Source organism: Lepisma saccharinum, chromosome 8 (genome assembly GCF_977018435.1).
Source record: "Lepisma saccharinum chromosome 8, izLepSacc3.1, whole genome shotgun sequence".
Classification (NCBI taxonomy): Eukaryota; Metazoa; Arthropoda; class Insecta; order Zygentoma; family Lepismatidae; genus Lepisma; species Lepisma saccharinum.
In genome coordinates, this window is record NC_139236.1 from 81,131,189 (window position 1) to 81,147,877 (window position 16,689).

General features: G+C 37.2%; 1 protein-coding gene across 20 annotated transcripts in view; it reads right to left on the minus strand.

Moving 5' to 3' along the window:
• Positions 1-16,689, minus strand: part of LOC145991205 (uncharacterized) — a 75,526-nt gene that overhangs the window by 13,660 nt on the left and 45,177 nt on the right. For 19 of the 20 annotated variants that reach the window (XM_083127114.1, XM_083127122.1, XM_083127118.1 and 16 more), the window contains 8 exons: positions 14,951-14,986; positions 11,587-11,613; positions 9,090-9,134; positions 8,605-8,625; positions 5,444-5,464; positions 4,412-4,444; positions 3,866-3,925; positions 1,981-2,025 (listed from right to left, as the gene is read on the minus strand). In XM_083127114.1, coding sequence (XP_082983240.1) covers positions 1,981-2,025; positions 3,866-3,925; positions 4,412-4,444; positions 5,444-5,464; positions 8,605-8,625; positions 9,090-9,134; positions 11,587-11,613; positions 14,951-14,986 — 288 coding nt within the window. The remainder of the gene's footprint in view (positions 1-1,980; positions 2,026-3,865; positions 3,926-4,411; positions 4,445-5,443; positions 5,465-8,604; positions 8,626-9,089; positions 9,135-11,586; positions 11,614-14,950; positions 14,987-16,689) is intronic. The other variant, XM_083127109.1, reaches the window with a different exon arrangement.

The window sequence follows — 16,689 nt, forward strand, 5'->3', positions numbered from 1 at the left end:
GAATTTAGAAAGGGGTGGCAACCTAAAGTAAACTTGATAAAAGATAAAGACGGTGATTTTCTAGCTGACCCAAGCGATATTCTAAATAGATGGAAGAACTACTTTAATGACCTTTTAAATGTCCATGTAGGAGATAAATCAGAAGTAAATGAAGTCCACACAGCAGAACCTTTAGTTCCAGAACCTAACTTGACTGAAGTTAAAGATGCTATTAAAAGGCTTAAGAATAACAAAGCACCTGGCATTGATTTAATACCAGCTGAGTTAATTAAATATGGTGGAAATTCATTAATATGTCAAATTCATAAATTAATTTGTTTAATATGGAATAAAGAAGAAATCCCTCAACAGTGGAAAGAATCCATAATTGTTCCTGTGTTTAAAAAAGGTGATAAAATGAACTGCAATAATTACCGTGGAATTTCTCTACTCTCAACAACATACAAAATATTGTCTAACATTCTTTTAACAAGACTAACCCCATATGCTAATGAAATTATAGGTGATTATCAATGTGGATTTAAACGTAACAGATCAACTACAGATCAAATTTTTCACATCAGACAGACACTTGAAAAAAAGTGGGAATATAATCAAAATGTCCATCAGCTATTCATTGATTTCAAAAAAGCATATGATTCGGTCAAAAGAGATAAATTATATAATATATTAGTAGAGTTTGGAATACCTAAGAAGCTTGTTAGTATGATAAAAATATGCACCAGTGAAACAGAAAGTAAAATTCGTGTGGGTAATAATATGTCTGACAAATTTATAATTCATGATGGGTTAAAACAAGGAGATGCATTATCTCCATTGCTCTTTAATTTTGCCTTAGAATATGCTGTTCGGAAGGTAAAAGAAACTAAAGAAGGACTAAAATTAAATGGTGTGACTCAGTTGTTAGCATATGCAGATGATGTAGACTTACTGGGGGATGATATAAATACAATTAAGAATAATGCTAAAATATTTTTCAAAACTGCTAAAGAGATAGGTTTGGAAGTTAACAAAGAGAAAACTAAATATATGCTTACAGGCCGAAACCAAGTGTTAGGTAATAATCAAAATCTAATTATTGATAACAACTCGTTTGAACCAGTTTCCAAATTCAAATACTTAGGAGTAATATTAACAAATGAAAATTATATTAAAGAGGAAATAAAAAGTAGGCTTAATTCAGGAAATGCATGTTACTTCTCTCTTCATAAACTTTTGTCTTCTCGTTTAATATCTAAGAAACTAAAAGTTAAAATATACAAAACAGTAATTTTGCCTGTAGTATTATACGGGTGTGAAACTTGGTCCCTTACATTAAAAGAGGAACATAAATTGAGAGTATTTGAAAATAAGATTCTTAGGAAAATATTTGGACCTAAAAGGGATGAGGAGACAGGTGAGTGGAGAAGGTTACATAATTTAGAACTACATAATTTGTATTCATGTCCAGATATTATTAGAATAATTAAATCAAGAAGACTTAGGTGGGCAGGCCATGTGGCACGAATGGGAGAGGAAAGAGGAGTTTACAGGATTCTTGTTGGGAAACCAGATGGTAAGAGACCTGTAGGAAGGCCAAGACGAAGATGGAGGGACAACGTTGAGATGGACCTAAAGGAAATCGGTAGGGATGGAAAAGAGTATATAGATCTTGCTCAAGATAGGGACAGATGGAAGGCCTGTGTTGCTGCAGCCATGAACCTTCGGGTTTAAGAAGGCTAGAGAGTTAGTTAGAGAGTTATAAGAATTTTCCACGTTTGGCCAACAACTGAAATAGCTTACGTTTCTCCTACAATGATAATTCTTTACATATGAATGTGTTCGTATGGTTATACATTGTGTTAATTTCTTTCACTTTAAATGTAGAAGTTAATATCAAAATTGTATTTGGGATAAACCTCTATTCCTGTTACCCAGTATCATGGTGATTAATTTATAGGAAACTAGTCTTCCAGTTAATTAATTTGAAAATGCACTTACCTGTGTTGTTGGTTAAGATTTCCACGTACACATCAATGTGTTTGCCTAGAAATAAAATCATGACTTTCTGAGAACTTTGACACCGAAAATACCCCTGAGAGGCATTGGTGCATGTACATTACGGATTATATATTGAGAGTACACATATGTATATGTATGTATATATACAGCATATGTATGTATATGGGGCATTCCATGAGAAAGTGTCCATAAACCTCAATTATTAAAATTAAATGCAAATCTGTAACTTTATCCTATCTCGTGAGTGAACAATCTAATATTGTCAATTGCATATGAATTCAAGTATTATGCATAATTAAAGTCGAAGGCATTTTACAAATTGTTCGTTTATTTTAATTTTTTCATTTACTGTTTTGCGTTATATCCCACCCGTGACACTAAAAACAATTGATTTCTCCTATAACTGTTACATTTCCCACACAGTTTCACTAGAATATTCAAACTCCAATTACCTTCTCTCTTTATCTTAAATAATTTATTTTTCGTCATTTGAAAATTCACAGAAATTAAAATAAATTTCTTATTAAGTGAAGAGGCAGTGTTTCTTCTGTCCCACCCGTGACACAAAATTGTTCACTTGTAGCTACAAATCTGTGGAGGTACCTTAAGGGTAGTTATGTTCAATCAACAGTGTTAAGTTTCATATTTTATTGCACAGAAACTGTGTGAAAAATTTTGCTTAACTATCAGTAGAATAGTTACCTTAATATGAAACATGTAGTCCGCGTATGCGACCAGTGACAATGGAATGACCCATATATATATGGTGGAAGCAACCGGATTGTAAACAGAGGACGTTGGAAGCAGCACACATGACATCAGGTGACTGAAGACGTCGCCCTCCGTCAAGCGAGAGATGTGAAATTATGTGATCTTGTCATCTGTGTAATACCAAAACGGTACGTTTCCGGACATGAGTTCCTTATCAAAACTTGATCTACTAACTCCCCTCTACAACCCATAGAAGTGTGTAATATGAATTCTAAATCACCTTGTATATACACACACACATAGGGTGGTGTAAATAAATTGAGTACAATGTTTTTTTGTTTTTTTTAAATCAATGATATAAACAAGACACCAGGCGCTCGCGGATTATTATGACATGACACTGCCAAACTTAGAACAGGGTGAGATGATAAAAGATACTATCGAGATTTCCCTCATCTAAGGTAAAACTCTCTCAATTTGCAATGATTGTGCGTTACTGTCGATTCTTGACATGGTCTCGAATGATACGGGGTTGCAACACTGTACGACCACCAGACCTCACACATTTTCTGTGTAAAGGAAGTGCTTGGAGAGGTCACTGACCTAAGCCAGAAGACCCAACCTTGTTTCTCTACTCGCATGTTGAAAGCAGCGAGAGAGGTAGCTCACTTCGAAAAGTGCGAGCTTCAGTGAACGCGAGAGACGATTGAAGGCAGAAACGGTGGCGAAGCATGGAAGCAAATGAAAGGTGAAATGGCGTGGGAACATTTAATGTTTTGATGTAGGTGTCGTTCAATGTTTAACTGTAATAGAAATTAATTGCATGCAGATTTATTTGCGCGTGCATGTGCGACTAGGCCGAAGCCGCCACTTGTGGACAGACTCATTTTGCACGCGTTAGGACCACGGTGCTTGATAGATGGCAGGTCATTCGCTTGCAGCGTCTTCTTGGCAGTCCGCGCTCTCTGTTTTATAAACCCAGCCCCGTATGTAAATCGAGTACCTGAAGATAATCTCTTACATAGCTTGCAAGTGAAGCATTTATGGATCTCGCCTGGCTAATTTAGTGGTAGGAAATCTTCTAATGGTATTAAAATTATTGTTTTATTCATGCAGATTAATAATAACTACTTTACTGTTAATTGGTACGTACCGTCTTCGCTTTTGGCCTGAGCATTTTTAATCGTTCCCGCCATTAGAATGCTTCCAAAACCTGAAAATACGCCACATCTATTGAGACATACTACGTAATACGAAGATACTGAAAAACAGGACAATTTTGCTGTGTTACATTTGAAACATAACGTACACTGTGAAGCAGAGAAACGATATTAAAATTAATACTTAATGACAGACAAATAATAAATTTAATTACGCTATCAGTTCAACCTTTTTATGTATATTCCTTGCGTCTGAAACACACTGATTTCCTCATTCTGAAATTTCAGTAAATTCCGTAATGAGTGCAGAAAATTAGAAAAAAAGTTTTTTGATTATTTAAACTCCAGAGACATCTTTTGGTGAATCTTAGTACTAATATATAGATTCTTCTCAGATTTTTATAGCTAATAATTGTAAATATCAAAAGTAGTGACCTTATATTTGCAAATTATGAAATGTTAAGTACATTATTCAAATTGTGTAATAAATGTATACGCATTAATAGGTTAGGAAAATTTAAAGCAGTAGTCATCCTCACCTGGTAATTTCTTTAAATGCTCCACAGTAGAGCCTTAAAGAAAAACAAAAGAAAGTTAGTTTAACCTGTAAAATTTTCATGTTAAATCAACACTAATGTTAATACCTATTCAGTGATACAAGTTCCTATTTGAATTTATGACGTTCTTCTACAGAATGGTTGGCTCAATGAAGAGAATAGTACTATTTGCATTCTATGCTACTTTTTTATATTTTTTACTATTTTATGAATTGTGAACAATGAGAATCTCGGATGAATTTACACTTCAATAACTACTTCAGTTATAACTACGAATTAGAGCATTTGCATATCGAAGTGTCTTGTAAGAAAATATTTCGCGAATAATTGATTGATTCCTTAAATAGAAATATAATTTACCAGCTATTTTATAAAAAAGAAGAAAAAAATAAACACTAGGGGTCATGGGTTCGAATCCCGGCCTGGACATGGATGTATATTTGTGAGTGTCCATTCATCAATTTCATCATATCATCACTCATCCCCATCTTCTCAAATTAGCCAAAAGTGGCTCAAAGGGCGAAGTAAAATAAAGCAAATCAATCAATCTGTCAACTATAAAAATTAAACACGGGTTTTTCTTACAGTTCATATTTTTGCACATCACAAAAATTCACACTTTCTTTTTTAATCTACAGGACAGGTTCCCCCCCCCCTACTTTTTGTCACGTTTGTCCCCGCACTATGCTAAACCTTACGTACCAAGGGGAAGTAAACAGTCCTTGCCCCTTCCCCGTTTTGGAACCCAATCGCCGCCACTGAATTGCAAATAACACAGTCAGGGTGGTATTTGCAGAGTGAATTGTCACCCTCTGGTTTCAGCATCCCCCACTCTGGTTACGATTTTTACATCCCTTGAGAAGTGATGCTACACATCTAATTTTCGCCATGCTTTGAATGAAAGTACTGGACGTCCCGGAACCAGAGACGGTATCTCAAAATTGCACATTAATATATTTACTGTTCTGTGATTCTTAATACTAAAGAGCAAAATCCATAATTTAACGTACTTACTAGTTTCTATAGACTGGTTTGCTAAAAGAGAAGATATATATACATATTAAAAAGGGAAATATTTTCTCAGTAGGTGGTGTTCTTTCAATTTATATAATATGCCACATATACGTGTATTATTACATGCAAATTTATCATTCACCTTTGCCCTTATGCATCCATACAAAGCTATCTATATCGTTTACATAAGGAATGTATTATAGTATTGCTGTAGATTCAAAAATATTAGCATAGAGGTTGTGTAAAAATAAAATTACATTAAAAGTAAGTTGAAAGTAACCTTGTTCATTCATTTCTTGAGTTGAAATCGTCTGCACTTACTGAAAACATCTCTTTCAATGGATGATATTCATCGAACAACTTCACCCACAATTCATTGCGTGAAATCACGGCCGCTGCCATATTTCCGACAAACAGATGCGTTGAAAACATGCCGGGTAAGCATTGTGCGTATGGTACGTGCCGAAGTGTATCAAGGTATGATTATTGTGATCATATGAAGAATGTGTTCGCTTTTCTTAACACCGACGAATCTGTTTGCCGGACTCCATGCTTTTCTTCCCAAAGTGCGCTGCTGAGTGATGACGTCAAGTTGAATATCATCCATTCATGAAGTTTTAAAGGGAAAGAATTCAACAGTTTTTTTTTACAAGGGTGAATCACAAGCAGGGGTGCCCACAGGGGGGTTTCATGACGTACCTGCGTCATGGGAATTTTTTCGGGGGACAAAATTTTATACCAATTCTATATATCTTCACACAAAAATGGGGAGGATGGGATCGTTTGATTGACTACCTACCTGTGGGGCGGCGGGAGTCGGCCATGGGCACCGAATGATCTAAAAAAAGTTGTAAAAGAGAGAGAATGCCATGGCGTGCAGTGAAATTATTTGCGCCATATTAAATCAATATTGTTTTCAATTGTAACAATTGGATCTAAAAATGTTCTTGCTCGCTTCGCTCGCATTCTCCTTCTTTTCTGTGAAATAATGTATTTAAATAATATGTGTTGTATATTTGTATTGTATAAGCTTTCAGTACGTACACCATTTAGTGTTAGCTTGTTGCATATGTATTTTCTATTTTATGTCGTTCCATGTTGCATAAGTGTAAACACATATGCTGTACGTGAAAGATACACACGTATATTCGGAATGCATTTATCATTAATTTTCTGCCATTCAAAAATACAGTTTGTGTGCTTGATTTTCATTATTAGCTAATGTGAAATTGACGGTGTTGAAAAAATATTTCAAATCGTTTGTTCCAAACAAATGCTTTAGCACAGACTTCTACCCCCTTTTTGCGTAATTTATGAGGTTAATAAGGTATTTGATAGTACTACTACTTAGTAATAATAATAAAAAGCCATTATTAATGTTATTTTTATTACTATTATTGGTACGTTTCTCCTGGTACTTGCCCCCCCCCCAGACAAAAATTCGTGGTTGCACGTCTGGTATTATATTTTTCTGTAAATTTTGTCTTACAAAATTAGTTTGAGTAATTAATTCGGCATAAACGGTAGAGTGCGTCATGGACCTTGGGGGGGGGGGGGGATGGGCACCCCTGGTCATAAGTCTTTTAATATTTCCAGAAGACAAACAGCGGGCGCGTGTATACGCTGTGAGCGACTGTAAGGACAAGGTGAAACTGGCCCAAGAGGTAGTATGGCACGTGGACTATTGTACACGGAAAGCGCCACTCCGTCATTATCGTCAGTCAGTTGTGAGTGGCAGTGGCGATGAGTGTTCAACAACGTCTGATCCGTGAACATATACGGTACGAGTTCGAACTCGGGGATAACGCTGCGGCAGCAACATTTGTCATGCGAAAGGCGAAGGTGAAGTGAACCACAGCACAGCAGCACGTTGGTTCCACAATGTATCAAAAAGTAGATAATAGATGAGAAGAAAAATAAAGTGGTTTTCATCATGCAACAAGTTAAGAGCATATAGTCAATTGCATGGCCCGTAAAAATTTATAAACAGCAGGCACAACAAATTGTATACGACGGACGTATACACGCTGTTTGGGTTGTGGAAATATTGCAAGACTTATGACCCGCCCTTGTATTTTTCTCTATCCACTTAAAAATTAATAATGACTGATGATGGAAATTTGGGAGATACCGGGTGTCCGAATTGAAACGCCCTAATTTCAAATACTTATATTAAACATAATATACAGGCAAGAACATTGTGGTAGGTGGTATATGGTATATAGCATAGCTGTGGAACTTTTAAATTAATGAATAGTAAGGATTCGTTTATTTTGTATCGTTCCAGGGGGTGAATAGTGAAAATGACAACCGATGCTGAAAAAGCGCAAACTGTGTGTTGGTACGCAAAATTGGGATCCATTATTGCAAGAAATACATTCGTACACAAAATTTGGGAGAGGAATCTCACGTGACGCCGTACGAACGGATTTCTTGGGACTTCGAGCATATTGCATCTGCAATGCGCTGAACGTTTTCCTCTGATGTTGGTGACTCGGCCACCACCATGCCTCTTAGCGACAGAGCCTGTCTCTAGAAATGCTGCTTTCCACGCCTTGATTATCTTGGCATCGGGAGGGCCTCTGTGATACTCTGCACGAAACCGTCGTTGAACTGCAATAATGAATCCCAATTCTGCGTACCACCACACAGTTTTTGCTTTTTCATCATTGGTTGTCATTTTCACTTTTCACCCCCTGGAAACGATACAAAATAAACGAATCCTTACTATTCATTACCTATTTAAAATTTCGACAGCTAAGCTACCATATACCACCTACCACACTGATCTTGCCTGTATATTATGTTTAATATAAGTATTTGAAATTAGGGCGTTTCAATTCGGACACCCTGTATTGTTCCCCCTCGAGACATTGAGGGGATGAAAATGTCACTTCCACCCAAGAGCTGAACTCTTATATTCAATGGAACGATCTCATTGCTGCGAGGTTTCAAGCTGATTTAATTACGTACACAGTAATTTATTTCTATTCTGAATGCATTCTACTATACATACTGAGAACCTCAGAGAAATTAGGTATAACATGCTGAAATACAAGTGATATAAATTTCGTAGGACATTACGTATTTAACATCTTGGAAAATTTTAATTTTACGACTATAATTTATCTTATGAAATATCGGAAAGCTGATATACTTACGCTTCAAGTCTTCCTTTCCACCTAAAATATAAATGAAGCCAGATATAAGTATGAAATGTCTATTAATTACTTGAAAACTAAGGCATTCTTTATGGAAAAAAGGCATTATTAATTTTGCCAACTTCCCACACATGATTGAGTTGTCATGAAACAACTCTTCAAAATGTGTTACAGGAATACGAATACAGATGAATGTAAAAATTACATTGATAGTTTTACAGTGCTTATATTTATACCTTTTATGTAAAGATCATTGCTAAAGGAAACCTTTAAACAGTTTTTGTTTTCAGCTTATCTGCTTTTTAGTGTATAATTTTGAAAAAAAATATCATCAATGCTGTCACCTAGTGACAAAGATGAAAAACAAAAATTAATTCTGGTATTTAATGTTAGACGCGTACGTTATATAACATGTAGCGCACTTATCGGTGGCCGATGTGCGAAATAGTTAAATTGCTAAGTGTTCTAAACTATATAAAACTTACTTGGCGGCTGTGGTGGTGCTGGTGGCTGCAGCGTAGGGGGGAGAGCTGTAAAATCCATAAAATATATTTATATTATAATAGTGTTAAATATCATTACAGTTCTAGCTATACTTAATGTAATGATACTTATAGACTCAATTCTGGCGCATCCAAAAATGTACACACTAGATTGCTTTAATATTACTTTATGATGAGATAGGATAATCGGCATTGTACAGTCACGGACATTTCTAGGTTGTAACGATGCTATTGGAAGACGGTGTGATTATTACAACCCAGAAGTGTCCGTGACTGTAGCTAATCAGAATCCGAACCACTGTGTCTCCACCGGGCGACACAAGCGACAAAGTGAGTCACTAAGCCATCAGGGAAACTTTGAACTAATAAGACTTTCCGGACCAGGGAACAAACATGTCAATAGACATTTTATTATGTATTATTACAATTGTGAAACATGCTGGGTTGTCCCTTTGGCCGTTAGCTCGGTGGAGCTATATCCAGATTTGTCGTCCCAAAATACATTGAATGTTGCTATTAGTATTAGGGCTTCATGCCAAAATAAGTTGATCTTGTATAGAAGAAATAGATAATCCTTCTACAGAATAAATACATGATCCTTCTATAGAAGAAATAGATAATCCTTTTACAGAAGAAATGGATGATCCTAGTATAGAAGAATAGAATAGATAATCTTTATATAGAAGAAATGGATGATCCTTCTATAAAAGAATAGAAGAAATATTTTAATCGTTGTACAGAAGAATCGAAGAAATAGTTAATCCTGTCATAGAACTAAGAAGAAGAAGTCAATATCTTTCCTAGAAGAAGAAGAAGTTGAAAATCCCATTGGAAGAAGAAGAAGTTGAACATTCCATTAGACAGTGGTAGCGTCGTCGCCTTGTAATCAAGGGGTCCTGGGTTCGATACCCGGTGGAGGCACAAGTGGTTCGGATCCCACTTTAAACTGTAGGTCCAGTCCCGATTAGCCTACTGTTCATAAAGTGGATTTAAAACAACAAATCAATCCAATGAATCCAAAAACATTCCATTAAAAGAAGAAGAAGCTGATCATCCCATTAGAAGAAAGGATAAGCCATCCTCTTTCCTAGAAGAAGAAGAATTTGACCATTTCCATTGGAAGAAAGAAAAAAAGCCAACCTCCTTCATAGAAGAAGAAGAATAACATTTTGTATTGAGAATTTTAAGCATATAATCTTTGTAACTGTGAAGGTTTCAGAATATAAATTCTCATCCTTATATCCATTTGCATATATATCTGCTTTCTGTTTTACATTCCTAAGGAAACAAAACACACAACCATGGAGATTAGCCATGATATTTCAGTTTGGCCAAAAGGGACGAAGCAGTACTCTATAATTGAAACTTAAAATATTTTTATAGTCTTTGTAGCTGAATTTTGGCAATTTTTCTAATGATAGTTTGCAAAATATCAGCTGCTATGTTTATCTACAGTTTATTAATAATGACACAATTCACGGTTTAACATGATTAGTATTTTGTATATTTTTCTATACAAAATGTTTGCTACTTTTGCCTATAAAAATTGTTGAATTTTAAATCAAGAGAAATTTAAGTATATTTATAGTTTACATATTACATTTCCTTTCGTCCTATTTTGTTTCCCTTTATTTCCTTTCTTAGAGCCTAATAAACACAATTAAGTGATTACGAAGTTAATGTAACTTTAAGAATAATGATTATGGTATTTAAAAAATCTTTATGTACATTATTCTTTATTTATTTTTTTAAAGTGATTTTAAGAAAGAAATCACCTGATTTAAATCAATTCACCTTGCATTTAAGTCTTCATATATTAATTCATTACAATAATGCCGACGCCCGTGGTGGATTGGTTTGCACAGCGGACTACGACGTCAAGGGTCATGGGTTCGGATGCTGGGCATGCGTGTCCTTTATGAGTATCCCTTCATAAATTTCTTCTAATCATCACTCATCGCGATTAGCCGAAAGTGGCAGAAAAGCTGAGTAAAATAAACCAAATCAATCAATCAATCATTGCAATTAATTATCATTGATTTTACGTAATTTGTTTGCAAGTTACTTTCCAAAAAGAGTAACTGTAACTGAGTTACTTTTCAAAAAGAGTATCTGGAACTTAGTTACTTTTTGGACCAAGTAACTAACTTTTTCAAGAAAAAAACTTCCAGAATACACTAAAGGTAAATTGGTTCCCTCATTTAATGCAAATTCTAAACTGACAATGCTAAAACACACATGAAACTATGTGCATTTATAACATATCATCGTCGCTTCGGAAGTCAAGCGCGTTAAGTGGTCGGGTTTCAAGCTCACCACAGAAGTTTGCGGGTTCGAATCCCGGTCTGAGCATATGCGTTCCTTGTGAGTGTTCGATTATCAGTTTCATCTAAGCATAACTCATCCTCAATGTCGCGATTAGCCATAAATGTGGCAGAGAAGCGACGATGAGTAACAAAAATATAAATATGGAACTTACCAAGAGGTGGGCTGGCCCTTGCAGGTCCTGAAAAATTGGTAAGACTATTGATTGATTGATTGATTTGGTGTTTTAAGTCCACTTTATGCACAGTAAGGCTAATCGGGACTGGACCTACAGTTTAAAGTGGGATCCGAACCACTTGTGCCTCCACCGAGTATTGAACCCGGGACCCCTAGATTACAAGACAGAGACGCTACCACTGCACCATCGGGGAGGCCCGGGTAAAACTATTAATTATATACATAAGTAGTGATAAGCAGTGACTACACCAGAATGAGGGGGAGGGGTGTTGACCGCCACCCCAGCTTACAAGTAAAGTTTGATAAATACGTGCAAATATACTCCAATGAGGGTATATTATATGATACTGCATCTCAGAAAATATTCCTTCCCTATTTTACTGATTCATTTTATCTTCAATAACTCTCAAATATATTTAACTAATCTACATGTTACTGCTGAATGAACTTTGTTCCACGTAATTTAAACAAATATTTCAATATTGTTGTAAGATTGTAACTTTACTGTGAAATCGCCGGCAGGGATGTATCAGCTTACTATGAGGCCTCGCAAGGCGTGGGAAATCTCTCACAATTAAAATACCTTAAAACTTCAGCTGGTCATCATAACAGACACTTGCACTCGAAAATAAACTTCCTTTTAGAATTAAAACTGTATTAAGCTCGAAATTATTACACACGTACACAAATTACAACATTCAGTTTAAAGGACACTTACTTCACCCTTTCTTCTTCTTCATGAACATGTCAACAAAAACCTGTTGACTTTGGACATCGTTTTTGCTATTGAATTAGTTTAAAGTTTTCCTTCTGAAATTAGTCACTCTAATTCACCAGTATTATATGCGATTATATGAATAAATCACTTTTGTCCTTTTGCTGTTTTTTTTTTTTAATATCGTATATAAAAGTCATAATTCAAGCTTATATTTTCGAACATACGCATAGAGAAGCCATATTAATGGAGGAGATAATTTTGATAAAAGGGAAGAGGGTGATATAGGAAATGACATTTTTAAACGTTGAATACCTTTATAGAGTGTGATTTGTTAATTTGATAAAATAGGACATTCTAGGAATAAATGTTGCGCATCAGGATTTTCATTACCACATTTGCAATTTTCTTGAGTTTTGATGTGTATCTTTGCTAGATGTGCTGGTGTACGCACGTGACCCGTCCTTAACCTATTGATAAAAACTATGACCTGCCTTGGGAGTGTGTATAAAAAGAACCATAGTCTTTAGTAGTAAAGTCTGCTATCCATCTACGTATAAAAAGTAAAGTAAAGGGCGTTACCCCCACACCCCCTATACGCCTTCATGGCGTGGTGCTATGCACAGGGGAGCACTTTACTTTACTTTTTATCCATCTACGTATATGTATTACCCACAACCATCATACTTCAGCCATCTGAATCCATAATATCTCACGTAGCAACCAAGATTCAATTCTACATGGTAACCAAAAAAGTTCTTCCCGTTCTAGAGCAGTGATAAACAAAGAGCAATACAGTGGACGGTACGTATCTTTAGGTTTCGAAGTAATCTCCATCAGCATCCAACACCTTTTGCCAACGTTCCTGCAGCTGCACAATACCCTGGTGATAAAACTCGGCGGGTTTGGATGCAAAGAAGAACGTGAGTGCATTCCGCAGGTCTCCCTCATTTGCGAAGGCTCTCCCACGGAGGTGGTTGTCCAGGGAATTAAACAGGTGGTAATCTGTAGGTGCAATGTCCGGTGAATATGGTGGATGGCACAGTGTCTCTCAGCCAAGTTGCTGAAGGGTCTCCCAGGTCCTCTTTGTCACATGTGGCTTGGCATTGTCGTGCAGGAACAGCACACCCTTGCGATTCACCAATGCCGGCTTCTTCTGCCGCAATGCACGGTGCACCCTTCGCAACTGCTGAGAGTAGAGGTCAGCAGTGATGGTCTGACCAGGTGGAAGGAGCGCGTAATGCACCACTTGCCGACAATTCCACCATACAGAGAGCATAACCTTTCGTGGGTGCAGAGGTGGTCTTGAGGTGTGAGGAACAGGGTCACGTGGCGACAACCAATGTTTGGTACCCTTGGGAGTGTCATAGAGGACCCAATTTTCGTCACCAGTGAGCAAGCGATCAAATATGGGTGTGTTCAGGTGCCGAGTGAGCAAGGACAAACAGGCTGTCACTCGTTGTTCCTTGTTGGCTGCCGACAATGTGTGGGGTACCCACTTGCTTAATTTGTATGACTTCCCTATCGCACGCAGGTGCAGTGTGACTGTTTCAGCGGAAACATGGAACCTTTCTGCAAGTTCATCACACGTTATACCACTGTCCTCCTCGATGGCTGCTTTCAGGGCCTCGTCATCCAACACATGTGGTCGCCCACTGGGAGGCTCATCCGAAAGGCTCACATCTCCCGAACGAAATTTCTGGAACCAATGCCTGGCAGTGCGTTCGTTCACGGCATTCTCCCCAAATGCCTGGCAAATGCGGCGACTTGATGCGGAAGCTGACAGGCCCGCTTTAAAGTCATGCAACAAACACACGCGAACAAGCTGATTCGATACCTCAATTTCTCTACGACACTGGACGAGGTATGACTGCTGTGTGTGCGCAACGTGCCTGTATTACTGACAGTCGATGGTCAGACTAACTCCCGATCGCTTGGCAGGCACGTGCGTCAATTCGTTTCCTCTCTGTGAGCGCATGATTAATGGGACGTCAAAAACGGCAAGAACGTTTTTGGTTACCTTGTATCAAGGTTAGTCAATAATCAATGCACATACTACAACACCAAGTAAAACAAATGATGACCTCATTGAATAACATTAAACACTGAAATTGATAAATTAAGTGGGTGCGTATGAAGACTCACTATTATCCATCCACTGTAAGGATGAAGTGAATGATTGATTGAAGTTAAACTTTTGGGCGCGTCGGCACTTAGGCTATTTAAACGCATCACATTATGCAGTGCCTTACCGTAGCTGAAATCATTACGTGTCTCTGAGGACAAAAATCTCCTTAACTAAAAAGCTGAGGCTGTAAAAGGACACTGAGCACACATAAGCAAAACACAACTGTGTTGCTGCAGCCATAAACCTTAGGGTTTAAGAAGGCTAGAGAGTTGGTTAGTTATGAAAGATGGGGAGGGGGTAAGGGCACAGAAAATAGGAAAGGGCGCAAAAAGGGCGAAAGAATGAGGAGGAGAAGTCATCAGCATGAAAAGTTAAAAACAAATGTACTACAAATAACCTTTGTAAACAAATTTCAATTGAACTGCGTTTGGAAATTATGTTTAACAGTACAAGTATATTTTTTTTTTAAAGAAACTGAAAAAAATGTGTAACAACTACCTATGCCTTGTCCTTGTTCAATTCCGCCGCCAACGCCTTAAATTTAAGAATAATTTTGCATTATAAAATATCACATTTTAATACTACAATACTATATTAGTGAACAAGTGGAACTGGTAAGTTTAATATGCTACAAGAGCTACAAACCAAAACTTCCATAGTGATAAGTCACTGGCTACTGTACCTTGAAATTATCAATAACAATAATTAACATAAAAATTGAATTTGATTGGCCTTTTAATGCAGTAACATTTTTATCTTAGATTCTGACTAATGAATATTCACTTTATCTCCCATTATTTATTCTCTGGTGTATACACCCCTCTCTCTCATTCTTATTCCGTTTTTCTCTTTACTCTGCCTTCTGTTATCCTTTCCTCCTCATTGCTTTTATTCCTTCTCTACTTTCGTGTACATTTGTGTCTGAGTAACTTCGTTAAGGGGGGTGGTGAACTGACCCCACGAAAACTTCCACATGTTACCCCCAAGTTTTTCATGGCTTAGAGGAAATGTATTTTTTAAAAAAGATAAAAAATTTGAAAACTTTACGGTAAATTTCTTATATCCGGATTTCTTCAAATTTACAGGAGAAATGACTTACCGAATGCAGTTTCTTTATAGTTGTGGAAGTTCGGGGAAGTGTTTTCTCGCATCGTTCATTGAATTTTGCTGGAAGATCATCTATTTTTCGATATAAATGTGTGACCGATGCACGAAAGCTGTTGCATCCATTTCCTTCCAGCCGGATGTTGCCTGTGTGTGATGACGTAATCACGGTCAATGCCGGTCAGTGTTTCCAAACACGTGTTTTTGTAACTGTCAATAGTTCGTGGGGCTATGCGAGAATGATGTGTGGGGCTACGCATTTTCCTTTCCTAAACTAATTTTTAACTATTCTAACCTAAACGTGACCCAACCTAACCTAACTTTACCGGAAATGGTTCGTGGGGCTATGTATGAATGGTTCGTGGGGCTATGCGTCAATGGTTTGTGGGGCTACGTAGGTATTTTTGGGTGGAGTGGGGTGCAAACACTGCATGCCGAGTACGGTAGTGAAACTGTGACCGCCATTTTGCGTGTTCCCGAAGGCAAGAAGAAACGAAGAAATCTTACTCGATATGTCGCAAATAGAGCTTATTTCCATGATATAAGCGAAATGCCACCCTCAACAATGTCTATCAATGCAGAATACGTAAATACGAATATTGAAATTAAATGAACTAGTAAATTTAATCCGTTTTCCGGATATAAGAAATGTACCATCTTTACATGTAGGTCACAACCGGTTTCGTCCTTGTAATTGTATATAGGCCTATATATATATATATATATGTGTGTGTGTATATACAAGGTAGGGTAAAAAAAAACCGCCGGACACTGTGGCTGAGTGGTTAGCACTTCGCGCTGCGACGCCAAGGGTCCCGGGTTCGAATCCCGCTCGGGCATGGTTGTTTGTGAATGTCCATTCATCAATTTCATCATTTCATCACTCATCCCCAGCTTCGCAAATTAGACAACAGGCACAAAACGCGAAGTAAAATAAATAAAATCAAATTAAAAACCTTAATTTGTTTTTGCTTCTTATCTACTAGATTTCTGTATGCAGGGTTGTACAACTTAGAGTCAGTGCCTGTATACTTCAAGAAGAGTAAGTCTTTGGGGTCCACGTGCAGCCACTGCGAAGGCCTTTCCACCCATCTGCCTGCGAACTGAGGCCATTGTCGAACTTTCTCCTCCAT